Raw genomic sequence first — 22,080 nt, forward strand, 5'->3', positions numbered from 1 at the left:
TGCACCCAGTCTCTGATCATCACTCTTCCTAAGAAATAGAATCTGCAGCTGTGCGTGAACTACCGAACAATTAGTCTCATCAGTCACCCAAGCAAGGTTATGTTTAAGATCATCCTCAAGTACACATTTTGCTCAAATGGTTACATGTACAAATCTGCATATTATTACTATCCAGCAAATAGTTTCTTCTTTTTTCATTCCAGTCGTGATTACCTGATTTGCCACACACCGTTGGCTACAGACAAATAACACACACTCTTGGACAAATGAAAATGCACGGTCGTAGGTATGTAGAGGTTGTTAAGCCAGAGAGAAAGTGTCTGAGCTAGTGATTAAATATTGTAAAATTTATTTTGAGATAAATGGGATGTAGATTTTCTCCCCCTTTCTTGCTAACATAGACCAGTGTAATTTGGTTCAGACGAACAAATAAATACGTAGAGAAGTTAAGTCCTTATCAGAAAGGTGAATTGTTCGTTCTAATTTATCACCGTGCAAGGAATGTCGTTTATTTGTTTTACTTGTGAGTAAGAAAGATTTGTACATGTACACATTTTAGCAAAATGTGTATATGTATATATTTCTCTTGCTTTACTATGTAAAGCCGTCAAGTACAAAATGTGTACATGTACAAATTCATGTCACTTTGATATTGTATTATGTCGGCCGCTATCGGCCATCGTACAAAATGGAGTGGCGTCCGTATAACCAGCCAGGTTACGGGAGAAATGAAATAAGATAATTAAAAATGATGTTCAAGGGGAAGAACTCCTGCACTCTTGGCTATTTGTCTAAATTCATTGCATAGTGTAAAATGTACATGTTGCTAGTTGAATCGAAAGCGATACAATGTAGACCTAATGAGAAAGGCTGTGTATAGGATAGGTATGTCTATCGGTATTAAATGTTTCATTAAGTGTCATGCGAATCGGAAAAGGAAACTGAGTTGTATACGTGCATTAGTGCGAAACTGTTTAATATTTCAAGTTATGCAAGTTGAACTTGGAGTGATTGATATTTGAAAGGGGCTAATTCGTGAAGTGCAGCCGTGTTGGGAGTAATTTGGTCATAATCATGACAACCTTGTTCTTCACTAACTTTATGACCACGTTTGCATTCAAAACGTCTTGTTATTCTATTGGTTGGCTTGACAAATCCCAGGAGGCAGTCACTCTGACAAATAGCGATAATATGCAATGCTTCATGGAATTATAAATGAAAATGGGAATTTCCATCAGCAACAGAAAGTGAAGCTAATCTGGCTGATGCTCTGTTATATTTCTCAGTATGAACATGGAGCGAGTGCGAACGAGATCGATAACTCCGGATCGTGCTATGCTAGGTAAGTGGAAGTCAAACATGACAGGGCAATTATCATTTATATTATTGATAAAAAAAATTTTTTTTTTAAAACTGTGCATGTCAGCGTGAATGGCGACAGAGTTGTTTTCTATCACGTGACCATTATTCAGGTTCATAAATGACTAACAGTATGCATCTACCGTAGACAACATATACATGTGCGAATATTTTTAAAGTTTTATTTAGGCAGTAGTGTAGTGCTAAATAAGGAAGCGAAAAGAACGCAGTAAGGAAGTGAAGGAATGCATGTTACTCAGATGCGGAGGAGCAGCAGAGGGGGCGAATCGGACATTTTGTCCAATCGTTATTTTGCTTAATTATTACTTTCTGCACTCAACGATCTAGTGTCGTCAGCGCCTGGTAAAAAAAAAACGACGACGTCGTTGGGGGATCGTCCAAACGTCATTTGGTTTAATTAACACCTTCTGCGCGCCGATCCCCAGCGTCGTCAGCGTCCGGTAAGCACATCGACGACCGCGTCGATGTCATCGCCCCCTCTGCTGCTAAGTGGTTATTTACAATGAAAATTATTTACAACTAACCGAATATTTGGTCAAGTCCGATACGATATCGTGTCCGAGGATCATGTAAATTTATCGTTACGAATCCATGTGGGGTCGACTGAGCATGACTAAAAAAGTTTCGAAAAACATTAAAGTCCATGTCACCGCCGCACCATGTCTGCCAAATATTTCGTAGCGTGTGTGTATCAACGCCGTTGAACACAGCAAGAATATTACAGTTGTCTCTAATTACTTTTGGAATCTGAGTGTATCGTTGAGTGACATATATCACGTCAGTGTTTTTATGCCTGCCTCTGGAAAATATCCTAGCTGGGTTTTTTTGATTGTCTAACATAACATCATCGTACACGACTAGATTGTTAACGTCGCCATCAATATCATCGATACCCGGTGCATCATTGATATCTGTAATAAACTCGATGACATTTTTTTTAGCGATCGCTGATGCATTCTCGTTGAAATCTTTCAACACCTCGTAGCATCGTTGATCATCTACGCTAGGAGCAACCAAATACAACTTATCCCACTTCATCCATCTCATTATTAAATTGAGTAACAATTGCGTCTTGCCGGATCCAGATGGTCCGATGATAATCATCCGGATCGAGTTTGGTAACGCTGCAACATGCTTAACTGGTTCTCTTGTTTTAGTCGCCGAAAAATCAATTATATTCATATCTCTATACATAAATTATGGATCTATATTGTGTGAAGTGTAGAGTACGTACTGGCACAAATGATATGACAACCGCTACAACAAGAAATAACAGATCGGCCCTTACTGGCAAGTGTGTACAATGCGGTACAAAGAAATTTAGATTTATTTCTATTAGACCCGGAGATGTTTTAAAAAAAAGCGAGGAGGTGACATCGCAGCCAAATTGGCAAAACTCCCCGGAACACCGTGGGCAAAGTATCCAGGAGAAAAACACCTTCCAGGATATAACTACTGTGGCCCCGGAACACGATTAGATATCAGACTCGATGATCAAAATCAGCCCCGGCCCGGTGAGTACCCAATAAACGCTATCGATAAGGCGTGTCATGCTCATGATGTTGCTTACAAAAGTAGCGATCTGCAACAGCGTCATATCGCGGATGTAAAATTAATTCACGCATTAAATGCTATTCCTGATAAATCCGTCAAAGAAAAATTGGCCTCATGGTTGGTAAAATCGGCTATGAAAGGTAAATTAATGATTGGAAGCGGAGCTTCTGGCGCTGGTAATTGAAAACGATAGCGTTTATAATAACAACATGGAATCCATCTATTATTCTCCGAGAGGATACTGGAAGGGGAAGGCCGCAATTGGTAAGCTTGCAAGCGCTGCAAAGGTAACAAAGACCACTGCGGCTAATTGGTTATCCAAACAGGCTATATGGCAAATCTATCTACCACCGCCTAAACAAATCAACTTCTCGCGCTTTGATGTCAGCGTACCTAATGAAGTTCATCAGGCTGATATACTATTTTTGCCGCATGACAACGGTTACAAATACGCGCTAACCGTAGTTGATGTTGCGAGTCGATACAAACAAGCGGAGCCGTTAAAAACAAAGTCGGCAACTGAAGTAGCCGCTGCGTTTGAAAGAATTTATCGAAGAGGCCCTCTGCGCTGGCCAAATCTATTACAAGTTGATTCCGGTAGTGAATTTCGCGGCGCTGTTTTATCAACGCTGAAACATCATAGCGTTGCGATACGACGAGGTCATACTGCGCTACATCGTGATCAGGCAATTGTTGAACGATTCAATCGGACTCTCGCTGAACGGTTATTTGGATATCAATACGCGAAGGAATTCATCCAAGAAAAACGATCTCGTGAATGGGTTAAAAGGTTGCCAGGTGTAATTGCAGCGTTAAATAACGAGATTACCCGAGCAATCAACATGAAGCCCAGCGACGCGATTAAATACGAGTATATACCCGGAAAATCAAAAATAAATAGCGTTTCCAAGCCGATTCTTGGCGATGTCACTGTTAGATATCTATATGAACCAGGAGAGCTTGAAGGCGGTAAAAAAAGAGCTACTGATCCTATTTGGAGTGTTACCACACATAACATATCAACGATAACACGATCAACTGGTAGACCACCGATCTATAGACTGGATTCAACTGCTCCTCAGCGCGGATTTACACGCGAGCAACTACAAGTGATACCTAACGATACTCAATTGCCCCCACGTGGTCTTAACTAGCGCCGTTGCGTCTATTGCACTCAAGACAGGTCAACCTCACATTGGTTTTGACATGACCGAGACTGTTATCGATCCTGTCCACGGTAAATTGGCGAGCGTCTTTATCCGAATAACGCCAACTCATTATACAATTGCAACTCGCGCAGTGATTATTCTGTTGTTGTCGTAGCGAGATTATTAATTCGGCATCAATATCAAAACGCCGCTGTTTTTTTTTTATCCTGTTGGCGGTAACCCGAGAGTTTTCTATCAATGACGCTTGCATCGATGGTGACTTTGTCGCCGGCTTCGTCAGTGACTCCGTCACCGGCTCCGTCAACAACAATTCTTCGAAGCTGATTTATCCTTCGTACTCTGGACACTGCAAGATAGACTAGATTCGACCATTCGATGCGATTATCAACTATCCAAACAATTGTGTCCGTGATGGTTAGTCCCTGCGAGGAATGTATTGTTGTTGCGTATCCTAGCGTCCACGGGGATTTATCAGCACGTAGCGCGTCCTCGACGACACCGATATCAACGAGCACGATATCATTCAGCACGAGAATTTGTTTTTTTGTCCCTGACGCTGTCGGGGCCGGGATTTCAACTTCAATGTTCTGCCGCCGTGTGTCCGCGGGTCTATAACATAACGGCACTGGACGCGTTGGAAACTTTTCCTTATGCAACGCAAACAACTTCCGCTGAAGTGTGTCTCTGACTATCTTTCTACTCGCTACAATCAAATCGTTTGGTCTCCATGTTTCCCAGAATTCATTCAACGGCGTTTCCGGAATCACCTCGCGGATTATTTCACACTGAATTCTATCCGGCTGTAATCTGATTAATTTTTTAAGCCCGCGCAGTTGTTCATCAAGTGCTCGGTAATCAGTATCGGTTTCTTCATAATAGTCCACAAAACCCCTTAACCAATCATGTGGACCCTCGCCGACAAATGGTGGTGGTTGGCCATGGTCGCCACACATGATTACCGCTGTATTCGCGCGCAACAACCACTCAAGAAACATTTGTAAAACATCTAACGAAACAGTACATATTTCGTCCCAGATGATAACTTCAGGAATAAATTTTTCACCCATTCGATCAGGAGTCCACTCGCCGCCGCTATATCGAAAAAAGCTATGATAAGTAACGGCGTCAACATTTCGTTGTTTTATCTCTCGCGCTAGTCTATGGGTCGGTGTAAGCACGATTATACTTGCCCGCGTTCGAAATAATTCAATTGCCCGAGTCGTCTTTCCTGACCCGCCACAGCCGCTTAAATAAACCGTCTTGTGTCTACAAATTGGATCAGAACACGGTGGTGCATTAGACCATTCTGACAATTTATCACCGCGTAAGTAGTTGTTCTCAACGGTGACATCTGCTGACGGGGAATAATCGCGTCGTATTTCATTTTTAATTCTCCATGTACCCCAACTCTCGTCCGGACTAGTAAACTCGGCTACGTTTCCCCTATACTTTACGTCTATGTAAAACGAATCAACTGCTACTCTAACCGCGGTATCGGGGAATCTATTTATCATCGAGAATAAATTGATAGCGGTATAACCCAGCATAGACGCCCTCAAATGCGGGTATGCTGGGCTGTATCCGTCGCTGTAGGTAACAACTGTACCCAACCTTGTTCCATTGGACAAGAAAGCTGTTTTGCAGTTCACGTATCTATTTTTTGCCACTGCGTCCTTGATTACGAAATCATATTCTGCGTCATCTATAATCAGCCGTGAGCAATATCGTTTGTAGTCGCAGTTTTTTCCACCTTGTGTGAACTTACCAATTATTCTTCTACCGAGATCTTTTGCCTCGCGGTTTCGTTGGTTAAATATCCTCCTGGACCATTCGATGATATATTCCTCGTCGGCATCAATGTTTTTTCTGGACTCGTCAATTATGCTGTCTAGACGCTCCGGTTCTGGTAACCAGACTTCAGTCTGCGCCCGGTATGATATAATCGCGTCACTGACAATCAACGAAACTAGCATGCTACAATCAATCATATACCGTAGCAGCGCTATTGGCAGCCACTTCTTTTCAGCCATGTGTCTACCGATCCAAATATAGCAACAGCGATGGAGTCCTGCCGCGAATTCAAATGATACTATGCGAGCGAATCCGGTTAAATCAAAATCAGGCAGTGGTCCATTAATAGCAACACGAGTCATTTCATGACTGGGGTGTCCAAATCGTTTGAAATACTCAGCGGCGGATCCATACCCGAGAAAACTCGCTGGATAACAGGCAACCATATCAACGGAAATCATAGCGTCGCGGTTGTATCCAGTGTTCCATAGTCCACCGTGATAATACTCCAAACAACTGGATTGTACATCCGGTAGAAATTCCTTGCGCGTTGGTCTCCACGCATTTTTCCTTGCTGCAACATGAGCTACAACCGATGGAATCGTAAAACAATTTGTTAGCAGTTGTTCATCATGCTCCTCAAATTCTATGGCGGTTTTTTTCATCCTGTTGTGAAATGCTTCAGTGCGATATAATTCACCGTTTGGTCTTACAAACTGATCAAAGGTATCCATGTCGTTTTCAGCGCTGCGAAGTAACCACACTGATACAGGGTCGTTTTTACACAAGTAGGCAATAGCATCAAATAGTTTCCTCTCCGCGAGAAAACCATCCCTGGAGAACTGTTCTCCCAGGAATTCTTCGGGTATATACTTTACTGTTCTATCCCGTGGAAATATTGTGATCGCGGGCGTCCATGCGTGTTCATTATGATCAATAATTTTGATTGGGGCTCCCTTCGATTTATACTTCGATTCGTATAATACTTCACCGGTTATCGTTGTAACGGTTATTGGAAATCTCAGCGATGTTTCTAATCTCGCTATGTCGCTGATGGTTGCTCCACGCTCTTTTACGGTTAGTTCCCACTGGTTGATTTTGCTACGTCGTAAATCAGTCAATTTGTTTCCTCGACATGCATTTGTAAAATGCTCTATTATTCGTTCTGCTACACAATTTATCCCAGTTGACTGTTTCATCGGTTTCAGTTTTCCGATATCAGGTTTCTTATTTAACGGGTATATTCCATAAACAACTGCTGTTTCAGGATACGCTCGTTCATAGTATGGTCTGTCAATTCCGGTTAACAACCCCGGCTTGGAGTCGCGGCTGACAGTGACTGTTTTCATGTCGCTGAGAACTGGTTCAAATTTATCACGTATGATCCAATCACCTGATTCCACCCGGACAATGAATTTTACTCTGAAGAAATACCTTTTACCGTCAAGTTGTGATATTATCGTTGCTGCGCGGTTGTCGTTCATGGTAGCATCAACAACACCATCAATTCGAAATGTTGACCAACTATGAGATGCACCATCACGCTTGAATTCATTGATACAATCGCGTATTTTATTCAACAGGGTTCTATCGTTTATTAACGCTTTTGGTGTGTCCTTGAGGACTCTGTCGAGATTGAACTTAATATTTTTCCGGGGCTTAATTGCTGCCAATCTCTCGAACTCATCCATATAATTAAAACAAGTATTTAAATGAAAGAATATAGTATAATGAATAAATGCAAATGGTTGATGATTGGGTCGACAACCCCGTGCAATAAATCATGTAGAGGTGAATTCTGCGGATATCATTTAAAAAGCGTTCGTAATGGTTCTCTTGGCCCCCTCCCGTGCTTGGTTTGCCACGTCGGTGTAAGAGGAAAATCGCAGTTGTGTATTAATTGTGGCGGAAAGCGATACAGGGAACTAAAACGCTATTATGACAAGCGAATTAAAAACGCCGTCATTGACCCCACCGCTGACTTCGTCATCAAAACCCCCCAAGACTATGTTGAAAGATTCATAATTAAACCAAATAATAAATTAGACAAATAGTATTATTATATAAATGGACCAAGAATTTCAGCCGCATCCTGTGCTCGTCAGTTACGAGGCATCTCGCGACGGCATTGTTAGAAACCGCAAACTGAAGAAGCCGGTTGGTACCGTAAATAATCACGGGTATTTGCAATTTGGTGCTGGAAAGAAGACATATTTTGTTCACAGAATCATCTATGAATGTTTTCACGGATTAATCGAAAATGGACTTGTGATTGATCATATTAATAATAATAAGACTGATAATTGTCTTATAAACTTGCAAGCTATCTCTCAAAGTCAAAATACCAAAAAAGGCCAAACCGGTAAATACCCAAAGAAAGCAAAACCCGTAAAGTCATTTGATACAACAACTCACGAGGAAAAAATATTTCAGTCGATGAATGAAGCCAGTAGATACTTTGACATTTGTATCGCCTCAATACGAAAAGTAGCAGAACGAGTATATCAAACAGCAATCTCAAAAAAGACCGGGCATAGAATTCGATTTTCATATGTAAATATCAGCGAGTGACGAAGTCACCGGCGCCTATGGCGCTGACGAAGTCGCCATGACAATAAATTGTCCATTCCGGAAGAAAACAAAGTATGAACACCTCGGGATCGATACACGGGGTTTCATTTTTTTTTAATTTAAAAACAAGATGTTCTATAAGAATAATGAATATCGAAGACATCAATAATATATTAGCCGAGATTTCAAAATTAAAAAATCAAGGAATTGAATTATCTGATGGTCTCGACAGTGAAAAAATATTATCCGATTATGAAATTATTAACGAACAATCGAAACGGGGGCGTTTTACCCTGGCCCGCGAGTACTTTTTTATAAAACGATTACAACATACGATCAATGAAAACTTGTACCACAATGACGCAAATGCATTCATTGGACTATTCACTGCCGTTGAAATAATACGAAAAAAACTCGGACGTGTTTATGAACGACGCCGGGAGATTTCTAGTAAGATCAAAAACATTAGAAGGATCATAGACGAAAACTCCGGCGAGAAATTAGAAATTGCTTCGCAATTGCAATAATGGTAGGTGAATCACTTACTACTCGGCTAGCCAGAGAGCGGCTAGCAGCGCTTAAAAAGTTCATACCGTTACGAGACAGGGTCCGAGAACAACTTCAAACGCGACAACAAATGCAAACCGATTTTACTGTTGGAAGCGAACAACTCTTTGCCCCGGTAACTAAAGCGACCAAAGATGTTACGGCGGCAACTGTGCCCGTCCTCGATGCGCTTAAAAAGATAGCGGCAGAGACAAAACAAACAAAAAGGTCTTTAGAAACACTCCCTGCAAAAATAGCGGCTGCTACAACACGGAGGCCACCACCACTCGCTATAACCGAACCACAAGAACCTTATGTTACAATGGCCGACGAGGAAGAATTAGGTGCTACTGCGAAAGAACCAGAAGAAGAAATACCCGAAGAAACACCCGAAGAAACATCGAAAGAAAAAAAGAAAGAGGGAAATATACCCCGTAATGTTCTTAAAAAGTCCGCAATAGATCAAATTAGAGACATCGACGACGATGAAGAATTAGTTAATTTTGTTGCTACAACATCAACTAAGAGCATTCGAGATGAGTATATCAATGAAGGTTACAAGAAAAAAATAACCTCGACGGAGAACTGGGCAAGAATAGTGTATTTAGCGAGTAAACATAGAGAAGCATTACCACATCGTGGTGATCCCGATTACGATAAATTCCTCGAGAAAGTTAAGAGTAGAACACCAAAAAAAGGAAAAGGATACCCTGTTGGTAAAGAATCCTACGGCGTTACCTGCCCTAATAGTGTTCTCAGTGATATATCACGGCTGGAAGTACTAATTGGAGGAAAACGAGCCGGAAATAACTCTACGGAAATAATCAATGAGGCCGCTGCTATTTGCAAGCGGTTATTTGCAGGCGGTATTATGGACATTAATGCATATCGAACGCTCATAGACGAACTCGTGGATGATTAAAAAAAATTATAAAATTATAAAATTATCGTTTTTGTTAATTTTTAACCGTTTTTTGACTGTTTTTGACCGTTTTTTGACTGTTTTTGACCGTTTTTTGACTGTTTTTGGCCATTTTTTGACTGTTTTTGGCCATTTTTTGACTGTTTTTGACCATTTTTTGAGGGCAAAAACCCAAGGAAATCATTTAGAGAAAATCGATGTTTTTCTGAAAAATCGAGGAAAAAACGACTATAGGCAACAAAAAACGACCAAAAATGACTAAAAATCAAGAAAAAACCAGAAAAAAACCGGATTTTTATCGAGGGCAAAAACCCAAGGAAATTTTGATAAAATTTATTTCGGTTTTTGATTCGGTGGGGGGGGGGGTAATCAATCACTGGTGATCACAATCACTGGTGATCACAATCACTAATTGGAAAACTGGTGTTTTTATAATAAGGATGATTGTACACTACAACCACGATAAACCAGTACTCGTCTACGTGGTAAACTCGCGATTGCCTGTTTACCGCGCGTACTATGGAGATGGTCTCGGTAGCACCATTGCGGGGTTATTTACAAGAATGGCTCCAAAAGTAGCGCCGTTAGCCAAACAATTAGGAATGAAGGCTATTGATGTTATTCGTGATAAGGGTATTAGTGCCATTGGAGATGTTGCCGGAAAGGCGCTTTCAGCCGCGCGGGACAAACTAATGTCGTTGGTAAAATCCAGGAGAAAAAAACAGAAACCACCGGTAATGCCATCAACGACAGTGATGCCTGCAAATGTCAGTAAAGTAATAAATAACGCCGTGGAAGAAAAACTAGAGTCGTTGGCGGCTCAGTCATCCACCAACGCGCCCATGAACGCAATAGCGGGAGAGTGGTCTTAAACAGAATTCAAAGAATTTACGACGAAAAAATCGCAATTGAAAACATCAACATGATAAATAATAAAAATGTTTGCGCGAACCGCTGATCCCGCGTTTGATATGGACGCCCCAGTGCGCAGGGATGATTCTGTCCGTGATTATCAATATTATTCTTATTATGCAGCGCAACCCGACCTACGATCGCGAATTGAACTTCAGGTCCAAGATACCAGTAAATACTTTCTGCCGTGTGAAGCGTTTATCGAAATCGAGGGAGAACTCGTGACAAATGCCGCCGATAATGCACCGTACGCAGATGACGATCATGTTCGAGTTGGTTTCGTCAACAACGGTATCATGGCGTTATTTGAGAGCGCCAGATATCTTATTGACGGGCGAGAAATTGAATCAATAGAACGCGAGGTTGATGTTGCAACGACGATAATTGGGTTAGCGAGATATTCGGATGATTACACAAGATCGGCGGGTCCATCTATGATGTTTGCGAAGGACTCCGCCGATAACGCTGATCATTTTCAGTACATCAACGTGCTAATAAAAGAAAATACCACAATTGACCAGGATGAAGCAACCAATCCAGATCGCAGAGCAAAACCAGGCGCTAATTTCACTGTTATAAAAAGTCTTAACGATAATTACAATATGGGATTCGCAGCACGAATGTTGATGCTAAAAAGACCACGCCGACAGTTTTCATGCGCGATTCCACTCCATCACATATTTGGATTCTGCAGAAATGTCAGGAGGGTTATCTATGGGGCCAAGCATACAATCGCGCTGACGCGAAGGGGCGATGATAACAATGCAATATGGCGTGCTGCTGGCGTCGCTGCCGGTAAAGTCATTTTAACTAAAATGGCATTGTGGATGCCGGTGCTGACTCCATCAGTTACCACGGAAGCACGATTGTTAGCATTTATGGAACAGGGAGGGAAATCGTTGTTGAGTTGGCTAGCGGTAACAACTGATGCTAAAGAGGATAACGTCGCCGATACGTTTACATGGCACCTGGCATCAAAACAGGGTGTTTCAGCCCCGCGTCATATATTCATAGCGCTACAGAATAGGGAACGATTGGGTAGTCAAGAACGCAGCCATATGATATTTGATCAATTAGGAGTCAGGGATGTTTCGCTGAGAATAAACGGACAACAGGAACCATCCGAGGATATACAGCTTAATTACGGCGACAACCATATCGCACGTGTGTATCATCGATTGCTGTCATATATGGGTCGTGATCAAAACGTCGACACTGGTTTGCAAATATCACAACTTGATTTTAAAAAACTGTATCCGATTTATTATTTTTCGCTGGAACATCTTGATTTAACGAGACAATCCGTCGTTGATATACACTTCCGAGCTCGTATAGCCCCGGGTGGTGTTAATTATAGAGCGGTTGCTGTCATTCTCAGCGATAAATCAATGCTGCTAGAAGGTGTTGGTGGACGAATGAGAATCGTTGATGCGCCAGTGGAAAACATGTAATTGAAAGCACAAAACGCGTTTACAATAAATGTCGTATAGTGTCGTCAGTGTAGAGTTGACTGATGGTCAAGTCAAGAAATTACGATCAAAGTCGGCTAAACAATGCGGAACCACAATAACGCTGAAGCCGTCACAGATGGCAGGTGGTAATCATAAGATATCGTTGACGGCGCGTCAAATAAAACATTTCAATAATGCGATGAAGAATAAAAAGGGTGTTCAAATAGATTTCTCGGCCGCAGCGATCAAAGACATGGAAAAGACCGGTGGGATATTTCCACTGTTAGCTGCGATTCCAGCGTTGATTGCCGCGGCCGCACCAGCAGTGGCTAAGGCGGCTGCGTTGGGGGCCGTTGGTACCGCGGCGGGGATGGCATTGAAGAAGGCAACCGGGAAAGGCTACAAAAAAAAACGACCCGTAGCCGGAAAGGGTCTAAGACTACCGGGAACCCCGTATTCATGGTACTCGGGAAAGGGTCTAAGACTACCGGGAACCGTTTAATGACTCCCATGTCTAATTTTGATTTAATAGACGCCGCAAACGCGCTAGCGATAAAAAACTTCAGAGGTGTTTTTATGAGGGATCAATTACCGGCGGCACCAAGGAATATTGAAACCGGCATAATTAACCTCGATGGGTCCTCCGGAGCGGGAACTCATTGGGTTGCATACGCGATTGATCCGCGTGCGATCGTCTATTTTGATTCATACGGGTTAGCCCCGCCGAAAGAGTTCATGCGGTATGTCCGGGCGTGTTCAGCCCGGGTTTTTTATTCCACGCTGCCAACACAGCAATTAAGTGACCCACCGATATGTGGCCGCGAGGTATTAAACGTACTTGCGGCGATTTCATCATCGCGAAAACCACCTCATGTGGTTGTAAACGAATACACTAGTGGAGTCGTAGAAGCTCAACGGATTTTAGAGAATAACATTTACAATAATAATGATTGATATCTGGGGGCGACCGGTTTCGGCGCTGAAACAATCCGCGGAAACGACCGCCGCCGACATAAAAAAACTAATTGAGGATGAAATCGCTGATATGTTGAATCTAACAAGTGTTGACCCGGGCGAAATAGTTGTATTTCAAGACCGCCAGGGTAAATTGAAATCCGGTAATGTGTCACTGAATGACGTTTTAATACGACAGCGTAATGCCGCCGAGAACGCTATCGCGCTGTATACCAGCGACGGACGACTCAAACCGGGTGAAGATATATCGATGATAGATGGAAGAATAAGTATACTTGGCAACAGTTATATAACCATTTCCAATTCGTTAAAGGGTTTACGTGGTGAATTTAACTTTCATGGAGAACAGTTCAGGTCGGCGCTAATGCATTTCGACGATGTGAAACACATTGTCGATAGTTTTTTTGGAACCCCGACGGTAACCGAACCGAATCTTGCAACAATAAAAAATACTATTTTGGAGTTTACGACGCTGTCGGGCCAATTTACCTCGTTACGAAAAAATGTTAACAGGATCGATGACAACTTTGATAAATTCCTTGGTAAAAAAAATGCCAAACCGGATGAAATCACAATAACTATAAATGATATCACTGCGTATGGACAGGAAATAAAAACAATCAAAACTGATGTTGCAACAAACAAAAGGAGTGTAGACGCGCATGAACGGGAAATAGAAATAATCGGCGCTAATGTTGCAACGATCATAAATAATGTAGACTCGCATGGACGGAAAATAGAAACAATCAAAACTGATGTTACAACGATCATAAATAATATGGACACGCATACACAGGAAATAGGAACAATCAAAACTGATATTGAAGCGAACAAAAAAAATATAGACGCGTATTGGCGGGGAATAGGATTAATCAAAACTGATGTTGCAGCGAACAAAAAAGGTATAGACGTGCATACATATGAAATAGAAACAATCAAACTTGATGTTGCAGCGAACAAAAAAAGTATGACCGAGAATACACGGGAAATAGAAACAATCAAAACTAATGTTGCAGCGAACAAGAATAATATAGACGCGAGTTGGCGGGGAGTAGGAATAGTTATAACTGATGTTGAAGCGATTAAAGACAGACTACCGAGAATGGCAGAGCAACTCGAAAAAATAAAAACCCCTCATGAGAACATCATCAACACAGTATACACAATTCGGCATGGATCATTCGATTGGACTCCTACACAGAATACAGTAAATATCACCGCAACTGTTAAGGGCATTTATCGACTGACACTGGTTTCAATGATGCAGTTTAATATATTATCGTCGAGTTCATCCGGGTTTAACAATACAATATCAACAATTATAGACAAGAACGCAACTGAACAGTTTACAATTTATGCCGTTGATGGAAATTTAACCAGGGCAAACATTACATGGTATGTGGAATTTGTAGCGAATCTAAGTAATTAAAAACACTAGCTCTTTTAAAATAAAAATGACCACCAAGGAAATTGAATCAGAGGTATCACCGACGTCACATCAATATCGATTCGATACCGCAAAAGAATTTTCCGCGAACTTAAAAACGCTTTCCGAACAATACCGTGCAAAAATAAAAAAATACCGCAGAAAAATAACCGCCATCGACGCGGTCGTGTACTCGGTGTCGGGTATAGTAGCTGGCGCCGGTGTTATTTTATCCACGGTGACCACGATAACCCCGATCGCTGTTCCAATCGCTGTCTCCGCAATGACAACAGTTGCTGGAGTTGCCAACGCAATCACTAGGAAGATATCATCGTGTTTTCAGAAAAAACTCAACGAGTATACAGTAAAACATCAAATAGTATCCGATGCGTACTCGAAATTATCCGGGTTGATCTCGTTATCGATTGATAATTTGTTCGTATCCGATGTTGAATTCTCCACGATGGTCCAGTTATATAGCTCCGCGATGTCAAAAATCGAGGATTTTCAACTGGAAGCCGAAACCACCTGGTTGTTAAAATTAGACACTAAAAACAACGAATAATAATAATGTCGCTGAACCCCGAAGGGTCTCAATTACTTCAGCGGATCGCGGAGAACACCACTCCGGTACAAACAAGTATGATATCGATAACATCAACGAAACCCGAATTCAGTGTGAACTTCCCATCACCGGTTCCAGTGAAGGAAATAGCGCTGGCAAAATTGCGAGTATATCACAGTTGGCCTAATATCCGAGCGGACGCATTTAACGGACAACAACCTAATAACTCGCTGGTTTTTGCATGGACGAATAAACCCGATGGGACCCCAGACTGGAAGGAGGTTACAATACCAACTGGGTCATACCAAATAGAACAAATCAATAAGGAATTTCAACGCAGGATAAAATCGATCACAGGAAAAGAATCAAAAATCGCTATTACGGTTCATGAACCGACGTTATCGTCGACGATTGAAATAAGCACACCGGGGTATATGGTTGATATTTATAACAGTTCAATAAGAACCATACTAGGATGGCCTAAGAATCCACCCGCGGACACCCCCCCCATCAACTATCCTCAGACACGATAACGGAGATGGTGGTAGGCATATTGCTCCATACAACGTAAATATTGCATCGGTGATAGCGATCAATCTAGTGTGTGATGTTATCGAAGGGAGTTATCAGGTGGATACCAAGCAATCAAATCAAGCTCAACAGGGGTATATCCTTTATTCGTTTTCACCAACAGCCCCTCCGGGATTTTTGATCATTGAGAGTCCGATTAATCCGGTCTATATGCGATGCCATAATCGGCTTTTAACGAGAATTAATTTCAGACTTACCGATCAGTCAAATAATCTAATTGATCTGCAAGAGGAGGAGTTAGTGATCACTCTGTTTGTAAGATCATAGCAGCAGAGGGGGCGATGACATCGACGCGGTCGTCGATGTGCTTACCGGACGCTGACGACGCTGGGGATCGGCGCGCAGAAGGTGTTAATTAAACCAAATGACGTTTGGACGATCCCCCAACGACGTCGTCGTTTTTTTTTTACCAGGCGCTGACGACACTAGATCGTTGAGTGCAGAAAGTAATAATTAAGCAAAATAACGATTGGACAAAATGTCCGATTCGCCCCCTCTGCTGCTGGAGGGACAATGACGAGCTCAAAAAGGTACGGGACGTGGTTCCCACACATTCCCAAAGCACTAAAACGATGTATTTATGAATACACCATTTTTAAACTTCCAAGCCATATACATTTTCTTACATTAGGTGTGGCATTCGTCTTTCAATGTTATCAGAAAATATCTAATTTAACTGATATTTATGTACGTACATACTTATTCTTGGATTGCTTTTGCCCGGCGAGACTAAAGTCTTTGAAATTCAATTTTATTCCTAGTTCTTATACCTGTCATAGATATGAACTAAAATATACATTAGCTTGTAGAAAGAAAAAAGTAGCTATATGGCCGTGCAAACTTTATCAATCACTATTTAGAAATACATTATTTAATTAAATAAGTCTGCATTAACGGACTAGAAACCATGTGAAAAGGATATGATGAACTTTCATTTGTAACGATCACAATTAAAATGTTATGTTATGATAACCTACATGATTACTTAGTTGACATCTTAATTTAGTAACATAACAAACAGGTATTAATATAATGATACATTTAGCTAATTTTACCAATCATGACAGAAATATGATAATGCTAATTGGACGAGTTAAAGCACGCAATATGATTAGAGAATTTTTCAACCCATTTCAACATGGCACTTGAAAAATTTGGATTCATTATACAATTTTCACAGCTGTCAAAAAGTCAACTTTTAGGGTGAAAAATAGGGATAATACTACTTTTGTCTGTATTAATATTTGTAAACCTTATATTGGGCACAAGGATCTGTTGGTGTCTTTTCATTTGACAAACTATGGTCTTTTCACTAGAAACGGCATTTATTATTTAAAATATGATTCAGTAATGATCACCAATTTCTTTACAGAAAGAGTACGCGATCAAAATGGTCGAATGTTGGATGAAATAATAAGGAATTTTGGAAGTGAGAAAAAAGTGAAGAATATTTTGCTTGTAGGCCTTCCCTCGGTTGGCAAGTCGTCATTGATAAACAGTCTTGCTAGTCTCATTCTTGGCAAGTATATTCCTGTAGCAAGTGTTGGACAGGGCGCTCAACTCACTCATACCTATGCAGCACACAGGTAAGTCAATTAGAGATTGTTATACAATGCATAAGTCTTCTTCAGACACAGGTCAAAGTTGTTAGAGAAAATGTCATCACAAATCCTCAACGACGAGATAGTAGCTTTATTCGGAATCGTGTTCAAGCCGAACACTTTGAAAATCCCTTTTTACAGACATAAATGTGGGTAAAAGTTAAATCTGCAGACCAAACATTCGATATACAATCATTACAGAAATTCGCTTGAAGATTTAACACCATTCTATAACTTTAGGTATGCAATAGATTGCTTTCAAAGTTGAAATCTTGGTTGGCATGACGAAAAGATCGAAGGCTTTCTTTGTATTTGCTGAGGAACATTTCGATGAAGGAAACAGCAAGTATTGCGTCAGGAACAATCGGCCTTGTACAGGTGTAACTACGATACGTATCTGCAGTCATTGCAGTCCTAGGAATTGGTACCCAAGATGAAATGTTCGACTCTTACATTTGCTATACGCATGTTTGTTTCCTATTCAGTGGTACTCATACTGGAAGGTTAGTCCCTGATATCTGCTTTATCCGTCTTCTCTTTGTCTCCGATGATATAATCCTCGTTCATTTTATTAATTTCTACCTTCTGATCACTGCTTTTTCTAACCGATAAATTTCTGTTTTTCAGGAAGCCATTATAAGCGTTTTGTTTTCTTATCAATATATACAGTGATATAAGGAGGATGCGACCTTTTGATACATGCACAAATTATAAAGTCGTCTTCTTGTACTGAAATTTAAAATTTATGACTATGAAGTAGAACAAAATAATTACTCCAAGTCATAAATTCAAGTGCCACAGAACTAGATGGTTTTAGGAAACACCAGGACGAAGTTGTTTTCAAACATTGTATAGGTGTTAGTATATATATATCAAGATTTTGCTTGCTTTCCAGATATGATCATTTTGGAATTAATGAGGAAAATTTGAGAGGCTCACCGAATGAGGATAACGCCCGAATAATGCATCCACATCTACCCAACTTGAACGATTTTGTTGGACTTGCAGATGCAAATACGGAGGAGCTGAAAGAAATTTTATCACTTCAGATATTTGGTAAGAGTTATTCCTCGACTGGAATATTTATTTCTCTTTCCGATGTGTACCTGAATATGAATCAACAGAAAGTGACAGCATTTATTGTCTTTATCACAGTCTACATGCAAGAAAATGTATTCATTATCATAATTAAATTAAATGAGCATTCAAGAGTATTTTATTTAAGATACCTACGTCGGTATCTGGATGTTGCAATACGTTTATTACCTATAGGAAAATCCATATGTCATTGGAGGAATAACACTTCCATGTTTTGTATGTCTCACAATAATCTAATACGTTCACCAAGAGGTAACAAGATTATTCTGCACTGAAGGAATTAGAGCAATTTCATTTTAGTCTTAAATAATAATGACCACACAATCTGTTACTAGAAAGATCATCATTACCAGAATTAAATTGTTGAACAAGATTGTTGTTTCTATTGTTTCTTTACTTTTACCTATCAAAAGGATGCATTTCATGTTCTTGTTGAGGTACGAATGTAAAATTGCAACAATAATAAAATTGCCTTCCAAACATTCCAGGTTTTAAAAGTTCTCATTTGGCTAATATTTCTTTTAAGTTTTTGTTATTTGTGACATGCTAATTTAATAAGACGAAAACTATAAATAAATTTCGGAAAAAGTTAATGTTTATGAAAATATTTTAGTTCAAACATTTGACATTCGGTACGCCCAGCACGGCCGTTTCAAGCGGTCTTTAGAAAATACAAAAATGTTTTCCCGTTCTGGTAAGCAGAGTGTAAAGTAGGAAAATAAGCATCCTAACATATTTACTATATGTAATAAATAAAATACAATAAGTATTTTCACTTTAATTTAGATATCGATATATCAGTCTGTCTGACATTCTTCTGTTCCCTTTCTGTCTGTCTGCATGTACGCAATATGTTGTTTCTTAGTAAGCAAAACGAGTTATTGTCGGGTAAAAGAAAATAACAATAAAATGTTTCCAAGATTTGGTAACTAACATCATTCTACCACCTTCTTTCCAATATATATTAGAGAAGGACGGCAAAGAAAACACGATGCAGTTTCACATTAAAAAGATAAATTATCGACATTCTTATAAAATGCCTATTTTTCCATTTTGATTTACTCTATCATTGTTATAAGCAATAAACTTTGTGCAGGTCACCTTGAGCCAGGCATCCAAATAACTGGCCTGTTCAAGAGTCAAAGAAGACATGGAGTGGGATCTTTAAGAAGTTGGTACACGAAATCCAAGGAGGACTGGAAGATCGACATCGTTATTTTCGTGCACAGTGTTGCAACCAGGGAGGTCCCAAAGGAGCTGATACAATGTCTTTTAGATATCATCAAGCCAAAGGACACATTTCGTCCTATCGGTAAGGGCATTATACATTATAAAAGGAAATGAAAGTGAAAGGGCTTATTTAACTCATGTCCTTTATGACTCAAAAAACAAACATGGTTTAAGAAATATTATAGTACATAAATTTAGTTTGCAATAGAGATTACACCTGACAAACCCAGGACCAGTACCAAAGAAGATAAAGAAAGCAAATAACAACACATAAATGGTTTACACTATCGAGAGAAATTGTGTTGTCGTTTATGGCTCATTGAGGAAACTATTTGGCGTGAGGTTACAGGGCAAACCGGAACAACAGTATAAAAAGTGTTAACATTACCATGAAACGATATGTCATTCTATGAATAAGATTTATTGTATATAATATTTTCACATCTGCTTGATTTGCATTAATGTAATTATTTAAAAATTATTCCGCATATAGCGTAGCCAAAGAGCCTTATTGCTACAGAGCTATGGTATTCATTGATGTCAGTAGTGTGAAATAGTTAGGATTATATTTACAGAGACAAAATACATATTTACTATAAACAATGAATGTAGGGTTGACAAGGTATTTCAAACGTCCATTCATGCTGGTGGGAGAGACACTGTCTGAGTTATTGAGTGGACCCAAACACATCGTCTGAGTTAGTATTGTGTTCTTAGTGTTGCCCACAAAAAACTCGATAATGTTGAATCAGCTCATATGATGTTTAGAAGAGCTGGTATATTGATTGCAATATATATTTGGATTTATTATATTGATTTATATAATTCGAGTAGCTACTTAAAAATGAATATTCATGACATTTATTTAAATGCTGCATTGATTCATGGAGAGGACAGTGTATTTGTGCCGTTAATATGACTTGACCAAGAATGTCTCGCGCTGTTATTCATTATGTACTAAAGAAATGCATCCATTGACAAAATGCCTGGGCTTAGAATCCAGCGTAATGAAAAAAGTCTTGGCTTATGACAATGTACTTTCTTAGAGTTGATTTAAAGAATATAATAAACAGAATATTTAAAAAAAAATGAAACTCAGCGATTCTTACGTTTGTGGATCTGCTGCCAGAATAAGTCGTCAAAAATAACTCGTATTGTTTCAAATTCAAATACTATTTATTTAGTGATCATATTTTTCAGATGTGGACTTTTATGTAGTACTCACGAAGATGGACAAAGTGGAGACAGGAGAGGTAACAGAAGAAAGTGTTAAAGCAATCGAAAATGCTGTTGCTGATTTATTTGGCTTTCACGGTTTCAAAGAATACAAGCTTGTTAAAATGACAAATTGGTGCGACGATGTTGGTTTTCCGAATTCCACTGCAGAAAATCTGGACGGATCAGACGAACAAAGCGTGACTTTGAACAATCAGTTGCTCAAGCTTCTTCGCAATATGTCCACTCCAAAAGCAGAGTCGAATCTTAAACATGATATTACTTTCTTTCAGAAGATGTGGTTTCATCTTTATGGCTGCCTTACCACGATTATCAGAATGTTTCGTTTTGAGCCATTTGGCCCAAGAGATATTCTCTATGCGGCCCTTCTCGGCTTGCTTCTTATCATTGTTGTATTTATCTTAATTTCGCGATGAAAGCAACTCAGTTATGTGGATACAATCATCACATGCAAAATATGACTCGTTTTTCTATGTCTCATGCAAAAGTCAAACTCTCTCGCAATATTGACAATACGGGTTATTGTAGTCTTCTATTCACCATCTGATTGTACTTTCTTGTAACAAATAATTGTCATTAGCAGGTCTCCATCTGTAGTATCTAGTATTTTAGTATGAGTTGTTTAGCCATATAGGCTGTTGTGTATTTTTCATTCATTGCCAGAAAGAACAGAAAATACTTTCTGTAGTATGTCTGGTCACGTTGTGCACAAAATCAAATAAATAAAGAATGATACCAACACCTCCTATCTTTTTAGTATAAATTCCAATTTAATGACATTAAAATTACCGAAATAATGCTCAAGATGTGAGTATAGTCATTTCTATCAGCACAAAAAGTTGTATGGTATCAAAGCCGTCAAATGTGTGTATTCAAGCCAGGTTACCATCGTGATCGCCTATGTTGGTGCTCTTTTCTCGGTGACATTTTGAGATGGTGAACTGTATGCAGGGATAGAACAGAGAAAAGGGGAACGTGGGACGCTAGCCATGCTTCATGTCTCCCCCGCCGCCCCTGTGTTGCTTAGAATAAATTAATGTGTTTAAATGCGCTATATATGTC

The 22,080-nt window shown here is 39.9% G+C and overlaps 1 protein-coding gene across 2 annotated transcripts; it reads left to right on the forward strand.

The window, feature by feature from the left end:
- The first annotated feature begins 870 nt into the window (after positions 1-870).
- LOC149794443 (uncharacterized) lies at positions 871-21,759 on the forward strand. Of its 2 annotated transcripts, none has more exons than XM_089968688.1 (5): positions 871-1,342; positions 17,316-17,439; positions 18,350-18,510; positions 19,649-19,864; positions 20,983-21,759. In XM_089968688.1, the coding sequence occupies exons 1-5, from the start codon at positions 1,288-1,290 to the stop codon at positions 21,432-21,434; spliced, it is 1,008 nt and encodes a 335-aa protein (XP_089824814.1). In that variant the 5' UTR covers positions 871-1,287; the 3' UTR covers positions 21,435-21,759. The 2 variants fall into 2 exon arrangements, with proteins under 2 accessions (XP_089824814.1, XP_089824813.1); XM_089968687.1 differs by having other exon boundaries at positions 874-1,342; positions 17,226-17,439.
- Positions 21,760-22,080: the final 321 nt, after the last annotated feature.

Source organism: Sinohyriopsis cumingii, chromosome 8 (assembly GCF_028554795.1).
Source record: "Sinohyriopsis cumingii isolate HCF-2022 chromosome 8, ASM2855479v2, whole genome shotgun sequence".
In the NCBI taxonomy this organism is placed as follows: domain Eukaryota; kingdom Metazoa; phylum Mollusca; class Bivalvia; order Unionida; family Unionidae; genus Sinohyriopsis; species Sinohyriopsis cumingii.

Coding starts and splice junctions, on each gene's coding strand:
- LOC149794443 (XM_089968687.1), top strand. CDS start 1,288: ATGAACATGGAGCGAGTGCGAACGAGATCGATAACTCCGGATCGTGCT. Junction 1,343..17,225: donor TCCGGATCGTGCTATGCTAG/GTAAGTGGAAGT, acceptor ATTTCTTTACAG/AAAGAGTACGCGATCAAAAT. Junction 17,440..18,349: donor CATACCTATGCAGCACACAG/GTAAGTCAATTA, acceptor CTTGCTTTCCAG/ATATGATCATTTTGGAATTA.